General features: G+C 40.0%; 1 protein-coding gene across 1 annotated transcript in view; it reads right to left on the reverse strand.

The window, feature by feature from the left end:
• Positions 1 to 1,364: 1,364 nt before the first annotated feature.
• lsm1 (LSM1, U6 small nuclear RNA associated) overlaps positions 1,365 to 12,874 on the reverse strand; it is a 14,740-nt gene continuing 3,230 nt past the window's right edge. Inside the window, exon 4 of the mRNA XM_061985783.1 lies at positions 1,365 to 1,966. Within this exon, the coding sequence (XP_061841767.1) occupies positions 1,796 to 1,966 (171 nt within the window). The 3' untranslated portion in view covers positions 1,365 to 1,795. The remainder of the gene's footprint in view (positions 1,967 to 12,874) is intronic.

Here is a 12,874-nt window from a genome sequence, read left to right on the forward strand (position 1 = left end):
TATTCGGGCTCCAGTACTATGGAATGCCCTCCCGGTAACAATTAGAGATGCTACCTCAGTAGAAGCATTTAAGTCCCATCTTAAAACTCATTTGTATACTCTAGCCTTTAAATAGCCCCCCTTTTTAGACCAGTTGATCTGCCGTTTCTTTTCTTTTCTCCTCTGCTCCCCTATTCCTTGTGGAAACTCTTAGCATTCTCTCGATGAGCCTGAGCTCATCTAAGATGGACTGATACAAAGTGGAAAAGTGTTCTGTGGTCTGACGAGTCCACATTTCAAATGGTTTTTTGGAAACTGTGGACGTCGTGTCAGAGTTGAAAAGCCAGCATCTGTGATGGTATGGGGGTGTATTAGTGCCCAAGACATGGGTAACTTACACATCTGTGAAGGCGCCATTAATGCTGAAAGGTACATACAGGTTTTGGAGCAACATATGTTGCCATCCAAGCAACGTTACCATGGACGCCCCTGCTTATTTCAGCAAGACAATGCCAAGCCACGTGTTACAACAGCGTGGCTTCATAGTAAAAGAGTGCGGGTACTAGACTGGCCTGCCTGTAGTCCAGACCTGTCGCCCATTGAAAATGTGTGGCACATTATGAAGCCTAAAATACCACAACGGAGACCCCCGGACTGTTGAACAACTTAAGCTGTACATCAAGCAAGAATGGGAAAGAATTCCACCTGAGAAGCTTAAAAAATGTGTCTTCTCAGTTCCCAAACGTTTACTGAGTGTTGTTAAAAGGAAAGGCCATGTAACACAGTGGTGAACATGCCCTTTCCCAACTACTTTGGCACATGTTGCAGCCATGAAATTTTAAGTTAATTATTTGCAAAAAAAAAAATAAAGTTTATGAATTTGAACATCAAATATGTTGTCTTTGTAGTGCATTCAATTGAATATGGGTTGAAAAGGATTTGCAAATCATTGTATTCAGTTTATATTTACATCCAACACATTTTCCCAACTCATATGGAAACGGGGTTTGTACATATCTCCACGTGTTCATTCATAGTTTTGATGCCTTCAGTGACAATCAACAATGTAAATAGTCATGAAAATAAAAAACACATTGAATGAGGTGTGTCCAAACGTTTGGCCTTACTGTAATTTTACAATACATACAGTTAATAAAATTTATTTTGTAATTAAATTATTTCACGATTATATTATTTTATGACTGATTTAATTATTTCGGCAGCAGTTTAAAAAAATAAAACAGTCAATTAAAAAAAATACATTTGGACACCCTGACGTAATTAGACACCGGTTGATTTTTGCCCCCTGGTGGCTTGTTGCTAGTACGACTGATTTGAGGCCTCCCCGGTTAATGGTTAAGAACACCACCAGCAAAACCAACTACTTAATTGTTAACAAATGACATGGATATATAACTAAACTGTCCAGTTTATTGTAAAGAAAACAAGGTAAGTGCTATATGTATAGGAGGGGAAACAAGTAATCCATGGTAAAAAATAACATTTTAATGGAGCTTTGCCATTTGTTTCGAGTCAATAGCAGGCCTTGACATCTGCAAATAAAAGCACTCGGCATGACAGAGTAACACAAAGTGCTGCTGTAAAATAATTGCTATGATTGTGATCCAAGAAAAAAACAATTTCGCCACCATTGCCCTGCAAAACAGAGCAAATAATAAAAATCAAATTCATACAGTACACTACAGTAAGGTGGCAAGGCATAATGCTGCCAGTGCTCATAAAATCATGCGTTCTCAAATTCAACTAAGATATCAGTCTGATACAAACTGAAGCAACTCATGGGACTTGCACAGTGTTAATATTCATCTAAGTTATCCGCTTTGGGGATAGAGAGGCCCCTGTCTTTCAGAGCCTGCATCTTGACCTTCTCCGTCTCCTGTTTGGTTTGCTGTTTTAATCGCTGCTCCTCCAGAATCTCCTCAATGGAAACCTGCTGCAGGATGGCGTCACACTGCTTATCTACATCCTGCAACAAGAGATGCACACAATGAATACTTGGAGTTGGAATTATCGGTCTATTCAGATTGTAGAGGAATTAGATGAACCTGAAATGTTAGGATCTTAAACTTGTTGGCAATAGCTGATCTTAAAAAGCCACACGACTTATCCAGTCTTTTGTTTAGTTTAGGCTCAGACATCACGATTGTTACTCATAATGCAAAAAACAGGCATGCGATTTGAACTTAATGAAAAAGACTGAAAATAAGGCAGGTCCAGGGCGGTCCCTGGTGGGGGGACCACAGATGGTTCATCTAGTTCAGGGGTCGGCAACCCAAAACATTGAAACAGCCATATTGGACCAAAAATACAAAAAACTAAGGTAATCTGTCTGGCGCCACAAAAAATGAAAAGTCTTATATGACTCTTATAATGAAGGCAACACATGATGCAAGTGTCTATATTAGCTATATTAGCCTACTATCAAAATGACTATGTTGTCGCAGGCTAAAGCAAATCTTCGTTGACAGAAATGTTGAAATGTAATATTTATTCTACACATGTTTACAACATTAGAAACCATTAGTAAATCAGAGGCTACTCAGAAGGTGAGATAAATGTCCAAGTTAAAGTTAAGGGCAGGCTGTCTTCTTTTAATGGATTTATTACAATCTTTGGCAAGCTCGGTAACGTTTGCTGTGGTCTGGAACAACATGGCACACAAACAACTATCCGAAATGCAGCCAATACTACACACAGATAATGTGTAATGAGACATGCAAAACTAAATTATATACAAAGAGGATAAAAGTAAAGGATATTAAATGAGCTCAAATTTACTTACAAATGAGGCATAATGATGCAATATGTACATACAGCTAGCCTAAATAGCATGTTAGCATTGATTAGCTTGCAGTCATGCACTGACCAAATGTGCCTGATTAACACTCCAACAAGCCAAAACCATCAACAAAGTGCACCTTTGTGCATTCACGCACAGCATAAAATCTTTGGTGACAAAACGAGACAGGAAAGGAGTGGAAGATTTTACAAGTAAACTAACAGCTGCGTCACAGTCCACACTGTAGTGAGTTCAAGAACCGCCAAAATTAGTAGGACAAAACTATGTTCACCAAATACTCTCATCAGTGAAGCATAAACATATTAAACAGTGGGCTTTCTAACAATTGGGAAGGTTCGTGTCATGTTTGTCCTCCAACAAAAAACATCCATCCATTTCCTACCGCTTAGTCCCTTCGGGGTCGCTGGAGCCTATCTCAACTACAATCGGGCGGAAGGCGAAACAAAATAATTATTTCCCCCCAATCTTTTTCCATTTTCAATCCTTTTTTAAAGGGGAACATTATCACAATTTCAGAAGGGTTAAAACCATTAAAAATCAGTTCCCAGTGGCTTATTTTATTTTTCGACGTTTTTTTCAAAATTTTACCCATCACGCAATATCCCTAAAAAAAGCTTCAAAGTGCCTGATTTTAACCATCGTTATATACACCCGTCCATTTTCCTGTGACGTCACATAGTGATGCCAACACAAACAAACATGGCGCATAGAACATCAAGCTATAGCGATATTAGCTCGGATTCAGACTCGGATTTCAGCGGCTTAAGCGATTCAACAGATTACGCATGAATTGAAACGGATGGTTGTAGTGTGGAGGCAGGTAGCGAAAACGAAATTGAAGAAGAAACTGAAGCTATTGAGCCATATCGGTTTGAACCGTATGCAAGCGAAACCGACGAAAATTACACGACAGCCAGCGACACGGGAGAAAGCGAGGACGAATTCGGCGATCGCCTTCTAACCAACGATTGGTATGTGTTTGGCATTAAAGGAAACTAACAACTATGAACTAGGTTTACAGCATATGAAATACATTTGGCAACAACATGCACTTTGAGAGTGCAGACAGCCCAAATTTCATCAATTAATATATTCTGTACATACCCTCATCCGCTCTCTTTTCCTGAAAGCTGATCTGTCCAGTTTTGGAGTTGATGTCAGCAGGCCAGGGAAGCTAGGGTCGATATTCTTCTCTTGATCATCTTCGGTGGCATAAGGGACGGTGTGAGCCAAGACATCCAGGGGGGTTTAGCTCGCTCGTCTGCGGGAACAAACTGCCGCCATTGCTTGCCGTGCTACCGAGGTCCTTTGTCCCTGAATTGCTCACACACTCCGGCAGATTCAATGGGGTTCTGGCGGCAGATTTCTTTGACTTTATCGTTGGAAATGCATCTGCTTTGAGTGTCGCAGGATATCCACATATTCTTGCCATCTCTGTCGTAGCATAGCTTTCGTCGGTAAAGTGTGCGGAACAAACGTCCAATTTCTTGCCACTTTCGCATCTTTGGGCCTTTGGTGCAACTTGAATCCGTCCCTGTTCGTGTTGTTACACCCTCCGACAACACACCGATGAGGCATGATGTCTCCAAGGTACAGAAAACAGTCGAAAAAACGGAAAATAACAGAGCTGATGTGACTCGGTGTTTGAGAAAATGGCGGATTGCTTCCCGATGTGACGTCATCGCTTTGAGAGCGAATAATAGAAAAGGCGTTTAATTCGCCAAAATTCACCCATTTAGAGTTCGGAAATCGGTTAAAAAAAAAAAAAAGGTCTTTTTTCTGCAACATCAAGGTATATATTGACGCTTACATAGGTCTGGTGATAATGTTCCCCTTTAAAAAATGCTCCAGGGAGCCAGTAGGGCAGCACTAAAGAGCCGCATGCAGCTCGAGAGCCGCGGGTTGCTGACCCCCGATCTCGTTATTCACATTATTTACACATTACTTTGGCATTTTTGCTTTGATGGCTCTGACATGAGACTTCCTGGCAAATTTCTGAGCAGCTCGCATTTTCCTTTTGGTTTCTGCTTTAGTGGATTCTGCCTTGGATTTTATTGCCAATGTCTGTCTCTCCGACTCCCTCTCCACTTCCAACTGCTCCAAATGCAAATATCATGCAAAATCATAGCGTACAAACAATGTTTATTCTATTAGCCAACTTCCTTTATCTGAATAGCCATTTGTGATTTATAGCATGACATAAATATCTTGCAGTCATGTTTCAAAATGATTCAACTATTCAATGTCAAAATATAAACCGTAGAAATAATGAACAAAATGTCAGCTTGTTCTAAAACCACTGAAAATGAAATGTAGCATTTAGACAGGCTGTACTGTAGTAAAAGTCATCACATGTCTGCCACAATCATGTGTGTTTCTTAAATGTGTATTCCACGTCTTCCATGTCGAGAGCAGTTTTGATTTGGACTTGCATGGTAAACTAAAATGAATGTGTTGGCCATTGCTTTATCCAGACGCATACATTTGTCCAAATGTGGCAAAGTTGACGCTTTGTTGGTTTCCTGGACGTCGTCTACATCGCTATAAGAAAAATCTAAAGAAGAGAATCCCTCTGCCATATTCCACTAGTTTTTTTTAATATATAAATCGCCCGCTTGAGTATTTACTCTTCTCAGTTTCTTTGCAATCATTTGGGATGTCTGTTGTGATTTCCCTTCCTGGTTCCATGACCCGCTCTATCTTGCCTCTGATTGGCCTGTCCCTAATGTTTTGCCCTAATCTTAACCAATCGTGACTCATCATAGTAAACCAAGCAACCAATCATGGACTTTCTTATACGTAAACCAACCAATCATTGATTTTTCCCGTGTATTTTGTCGCCTGCCCGTGGAGTTGCACAAGTCCATTCCTCTTCTGCCAATCTCCCTCTTCTTTTGTAGCATGTAGCTTAGCTAACCGCTACATGAGTCTAAAAAAACTACGCTATGGAAACGCTACTTTTTAAACAAGTAGCAATTTCCGTAGCTACTGCCAAGCTACTGGGGAAATGTAGTTAAGCTACATAGCTTCGATTTTTAAGTTAATCATTTTTAATGGAAAACCGTAGTTTTTAACCACTGCAGCCGCAAACCGGAATGGATTATCAAAAACCGTACTCATTACGGGAAAACCGTAGTTGTTGACAGGTATGACAAAGATGGATCAATAATTTTACACATTGCAGGTCTGAAAAAACAAAGAAAAATTGAAAATATTTTTTATAATTTTACAGAGATGAAAAAAGACGGATTTCCGATTAGACGGAAAAATAATCCGAAAGAATCGGTTTATTTGTAACTTGATATAACTTAGTTCAACAGAATACAGCAGAGATTGAACGGCAAACATCAATGGGTCTAGTCGACCTTTCCCTCAAAAAAACCCCAAAAAAACGGGGTAAATCGGAACGAGAAAGTTCAAATCCTAATACACGTCATGAGAATAAAAAGTTATCTTCATTTCTGGCCTTCAATGAGCTATTTGAACCCTTCTCTATGATAGAATTATCTATCCAATGTACATTTTCAAAAGTGCATAGGTTTGACACACCCTGGGCGGTGTCATAATTGTCATGTTGGAGAGTTGAGTTTAAAATTAAGAGCTCAATTGAAACAAACGGTAGGAATGTCTTTCCTCTGTAGGGTGGCTCAGTTTAGATTACAGTGGTACCTCAATTTAAAGGGGAGCTGCACGTTTTGGGGAAATATTGCCTATCATTCATAATCCTTATGCAAGACAAGAACACATTTCTTTTTTTATGCACTGTAATTCATAATATACAAGCAGTAGTAGGCAAGTACGAGGTGGCTAATGTAGCAAATGGGAGTATTCTATTGCGTTCATAATGACCTCTAAAAAATATCCAGAAATCGCCAACAGTACTCCATTTAAATCTAGTGTACTGAATATATATATATATATATATATATATATATATATATAAAAATCGATTTAAACTATTATACAAACATCAGGTCTGGTTCAAATATAGAGATGAGGGTCTTTAATTTGACCTGCTTTTGTACTCTGACTCAAAGTGTTAACATGTGCTCAATCTTTCCTTACCATTATTGCTATGTTGTCTATTACCATTGTTGCTATGTTGTCTATTACCATTGTTGGTATTTTCATTCTTCCTACATTGTTGATACAAATTATTGTTACAGCGTAATAATTATTGTTACCTGTGGTAATGCCACTATGATACAACATTTGTATTATAATCGTTGAACAAAGTAATAGTGAAGCTCAATGGAATATTCACTGAAAATGAGAACTGGGGGTGGGATTAAATACGTTATCTTCTTCCCACTCCCTTTCAGGCAAAACTGGACCATCATGCATTACATACTGTACATTACCTTTCGCATTATATTACTTTGTTATGTGTTGTCAACCTTGTACTTTTTTTATGTCATTGCCTGAAATAAATTAATGAATGAAAAATGAATTAATATTAACCAAGTATTAGCGATATTATTATTACCGTATTTTTCGGTATCATTACCTGCCGAAAATGCATAATAAAGAAGGAAAAAAACACATATAAATTACACTGGAGCCCGGCCAAACTATGAAAAAAACTGCGACTTATAGTCCGAAAAATACGGTATATGCTTTAACGCAGACAAACTACTTTAGTAAAAGTAAAAGGGGTGGGGGGGTCGCACTAATATACAATGAAAACTTTAACCTTACTCCTAACCTAAATAATAAATACAAATCGTTTGAGGTGCTTACTATGAGGTCTGTCGCACCGCTGCCTCTCGATATGGCTGTTATCTACCGCCCCCCAGGGCCCTACTCGGACTTTATTAATGAATTCTCAGAGTTCGTTGCTGATCTAGTGACGCACGCAGACAATATAATCATAATGGGGGACTTTAATATCCATATGAATACCCCATCGGACCCTCAGTGCGTGGCGCTCCAGACTATAATTGATAGCTGTGGTCTTACACAAATAATAAATGAACCTACACATCGCAACGGCAATACGATAGATCTAGTGCTGGTCAGGGGTGTCACCACCTCCAAAGTTATGGTACTCCCGTATACTAAAGTAATGTCCGATCATTACCTTATAAAATTCGAAGTTCTGACTCATTGTCAACAAACTAATAATAATAATAACTGCTATAGCAGCCGCAACATTAATGCTGCCACAACGATGACTCTTGCTGACCTACTGCCTTCGGTAATGGCACCATTCCCAAATTATGTCGGCTCTATTGATAACCTCACTAACAACTTTGACAATACCCTGCGCAAAACCATTGATAGTATAACACCGCTAAAACAAAAAAGGGCCCCTAAAAGGCGCACCCCATGGTTTACAGAGGAAACCAGAGCTCATAAATTATCATGTAGAAAGTTGGAACGCAAATGGCGCGCGACCAAGCTTGAGGTTTTCCATCAAGCATGGAGTGATAGTTTAATATCGTACAAACGCATGCTTACCTTAGCTAAAGCTAAATATTACTCAAATCTCATCCGCTTCAACAAAAACGACCCTAAATGTTTGTTTACTACAGTAGCATCGCTAACCCAACAAGGGACTCCTCCCAATAGCTCCACCCACTCGGCAGATGACTTTATGAATTTCTTTAATAAGAAAATTGAACTCATTAGAAAGGAGATTAAAGACAACGCATCCCAGCTACAACTGGGTTCTATGAACACAGATACAACTGTATCTACGACGGATACTGCAATACGAAATAGTCTCTCTCTTTTTGATTAAATAACATTAGAGGAACTATTACAGCGTGTAAGTGGGATAAAACAAACAACATGTTTACTTGACCCACTTCCTGGGAAACTTATCAAGGAGCTTTTTGTATTATTAGGTCCATCAGTGCTAAATATTATAAACTTATCACTTTCCTCTGGCACTGTTCCCCTAGCATTCAAGAAAGCGGTTATTCATCCTCTGCTCAAAAGACCTAACCTTGATCCTGACCTCATGGTAAACTACCGACCGGTGTCCCACCTTCCCTTTAGTTCGAAAATCCTCGAAAAAATTGTCGCACAGCAGCTAAATGAACACTTAGTGTCTAACAATCTCTGTGAACCTTTTCAATCCGGTTTCAGGGCAAATCACTCTACGGAGACAGCCCTCGCAAAAATGACTAATGATCTACTGCTAACGATGGATTCTGATGAGTCATCTATGTTGCTGCTTCTTGATCTTAGCGCTGCTTTCGATACCGTCGATCATAATATTTTATTAGAGCGTATCAAAACACGTATTGGTATGTCAGACTTAGCTTTGTCGTGGTTTAACTCTTATCTTACTGACAGGATGCAGTGCGTCTCCCATAATAATGTGACCTCGGACTATGTTAAGGTAACGTGCGGAGTCCCTCAGGGTTCGGTTCTTGGCCCTGCACTCTTTAGTATTTACATGCTGCCGCTAGGCGACATCATACGCAAATACGGTGTTAGCTTTCATTGTTATGCTGATGACACCCAACTCTACATGCCCCTAAAGCTGACCAGCACGCCGGATTGTAGTCAGCTGGAGGCGTGTCTTAATGAAATTAAACAATGGATGTCCGCTAACTTCCTGCAACTCAACGCCAAGAAAACGGAAATGCTGATTATCGGTCCTGCTAAACACCGACATTTATTTAATAGTACCACCTTAACATTTGACAACCAAACAATTACACAAGGCGAATCAGTAAAGAATCTGGGTATTATCTTCGACCCAACTCTCTCGTTTGAATCACACATTAAGAGTGTTACTAAAACGGCCTTCTTTCATCTCCGTAATATCGCAAAATTCGTTCTATTTTATCCACTAGCGACGCTGAGATCATTATTCATGCGTTCGTTACGTCTCGTCTCGACTACTGTAACGTATTATTTTCGGGTCTCCCTATGTCTAGCATTAAAAAATTACAGTTGGTACAAAATGCGGCTGCTAGACTTTTGACAAGAACAAGAAAGTTTGATCATATTACGCCTATACTGGCTCACCTGCACTGGCTTCCTGTGCACTTAAGATGTGACTTTAAGGTTTTACTACTTACGTATAAAATACTACACGGTCTAGCTCCGTCCTGTCTTGTCAATTGCATTGTACCATATGTCCCGGCAAGAAATCTGCGTTCAAAGAACTCCGGCTTATTAGTGATTCCCAGAGCCCAAAAAAAGTCTGCGGGCTATAGAGCGTTTTCTATTCGGGCTCCAGTACTCTGGAATGCCCTCCCGGTAACAATTAGAGATGCTACCTCAGTAGAAGCATTTAAGTCCCATCTTAAAACTCATTTGTATACTCTAGCCTTTAAATAGCCCCCCTGTTAGACCAGTTGATCTGCCGTTTCTTTTCTTTTCTCCTCTGCTCCCCTTCTCCTTGAGGGGGTGGGGGGGCACAGGTCCGGTGGCCATGGATGAAGTGCTGGCTGTCCAGAGTCGGGACCCGGGGTGGACCGCTCGCATGTGCATCGGCTGGGAACATCTCTGCGCTGCTGACCCGTCTCCGCTCGGGATGGTGTCCTGCTGGCCCCACTATGGACTGGACTCTTACTATTATGTTGGATCTACTATGGACTGGACTCTCACAATATTATGTCAGACCCACTCGACATCCATTGCTTTCGGTCTCCCCTAGAGGGGGGGGGTTACCCACATATGCGGTCCTCTCCAAGGTTTCTCATAGTCATTCACATCGACGTCCCACTGGGGTGAGTTTTTCCTTGCCCGTATGTGGGCTTTGTACCGAGGATGTCGTTGTGGCTTGTGCAGCCCTTTGAGACACTTGTGATTTAGGGCTATATAAATAAAGATTGATTGAGATTGATTGATAGTAACACAGTGATCACAGAGAGACAACCAGCTTATGCAGCTATTGACGTACCTGCCTCTGAGTTGAAAGGTAATACTAGATTCTAAATCATGCCTCACTTGTATAGTAGAAGGTTGTTGCTATAAACCAAAAAGTTGGTCAACTTTGACATTCAACTCTGAAGACCCGGGATAAAAAATAGACTTTGTTGATACTTTTTTTTTTTTTTTTTTTTACTTGCGGTAGGATTGGGATTTATTAGTCACTTAAATAAATGATGAACATCCCATCAGCCGGCATACCAGTGAGAGCAGACATTGTACAGTAAGAGCTAGTAAGAGTTACTAAGATCCAAACATCACGCGGTAAACCGTGTGTGCAATTTATAAAATGTTGCGTACAATTAGTGGGTGTATTGCATGAGATTCACCAACACTGTATGTGCAATTGAAAAGTGGCATAGGCCACCTTATTTAAATTAGGATTTTGTGTGTACTATTGCTTGGATTTACATGACATCACGCCCAGCTCATTAAATATGCACGGTGGTCAAGCAGCGACTGTTTTTAATGGGTACTATGCACCTTTCTCGAAGAAAATGCCCATAAAAAACATTTTGCTGTACGAACCGTTCAAATTTCAAAAAGGACAAATTGTTTCTTCAGAGTTCCTTTGAAAGAAAATCAAGAAGGGCCAAAGAGTGCAAGATTTTACAAAAGATGACGAGAAAAGTGGCACGCACTACAGTCCAAGGGAGCAGTCGAATAATGCACAAGTTTGCAGTGACCATTTTGTTAAAGGTTTGATATATTTAATATACTTTACTTTTTCAGCTTCCCATTTAAGTAATCTCTTGATATTGTTTGTATTTAAATTTTTAACAAACAGAAACCAGAAAGTGATACTTTCTCAGGAAAGGTACTCCTACATCTCCCCTCTTTATTTTGTACACAAATGTATTACAGTACATATGATAACAAGACAAAAATCAAATATGGTGATGATTCAGTAATTGTTGGTTTATTAAAGTAAATCGATATTTACTTTAGCTATTAAATTGATTTAAATTCATTTCAATGAAAGGTGTTGATTGTAGACAAGTGTTTTGAGTTCAGAGCGTCATCACGGAACCAATTAAGCTCGCAAATTAAGGAACTACAGTATTCTTAAAGAAAAGAGTACAGGCACAATTCTCGATGTATTGTGTACCTGAATGTTTTTCAACCTTATTTTGAGCCAAGGCACATTTTTTGCGTTAAAAAAAAAAATCCGGAGGCACACCACCAGCAGAAATCATTAAAAAACTAAACTCAGTTGACAGTAAAAAATCCGTCGTCGCAATTATAAATAAATAAATGGGTTGTACTTGTATAGCGCTTTTCTACCTTCAAGGTACTCAAAGCGCTTTGACACTACTTCCACATTTACCCATTCACACACTGATGGAGGGAGCTGCCATGCAAGGCGCTAACCAGCACCCATCAGGAGCAAGGGTGAAGTGTCTTGCTCAGGACACAACGGACATGACGAGGTTGGTACTAGGTGGGGATTGAACCAGGGACCCTCGGGTTGCGCACGGCCATTCTTCCACTGCGCCACGCCGTCCCTAATAATAATGGATATGACTTTAAACCATAACCAAGCACGCATCACTATAGCTCTTGTCTCATAGTAGGTGTACTGTCACGACCTGTCACATCACGCTGTGACTTATTGAGTTTTTTGCCGTTTTCCTGTGTGTAGTGTTTTAGTTCTTGTCTTGCGCTACTATTTTGGTGGCTTTTTCTCTTGTTTGGGTATTCTCCTGTAGCAGTTTCATGTCTTCCTTTGAGCGATATTTCCCGTATGTACTTAGTTTTAGCAATCGAGAATATTTCAGCTGTTTTTATCCTTCTTACTGGGCACATTGTTGATTGTCATGTCATGTTCGGATGTACATTGTGGACGCCGTCTTTGCTCCACAGTAAGTCTTTGCTGTCGTCCAGCATTCTATTTTTGTTTACTTAGTAGCTAGTTCAGTTTTAGTTTAGTTCTGCGTAGCCTTCCCTAAGCTTCAATGCCTTATCTTAGGGGCACTCACTTTTTGTTTATTTTTGGTTTTAGCATTCGACACCTTTTAACCTGCATGTTGCCTCCCGCTGTTTACGTCATCTACAAAGCAATTAGCTATTGGCTGCCACACGGTTACTCTGCTGAGCTCTAGACAGCACCGACACTCAACAACACATACCGTATTTTTCGGAGTATAAGTCGCACCTGCCAAAAATGCATAATAAATAAGG

Source organism: Nerophis lumbriciformis, linkage group LG12 (genome assembly GCF_033978685.3).
Source record: "Nerophis lumbriciformis linkage group LG12, RoL_Nlum_v2.1, whole genome shotgun sequence".
NCBI classification, from domain to species: domain Eukaryota; kingdom Metazoa; phylum Chordata; class Actinopteri; order Syngnathiformes; family Syngnathidae; genus Nerophis; species Nerophis lumbriciformis.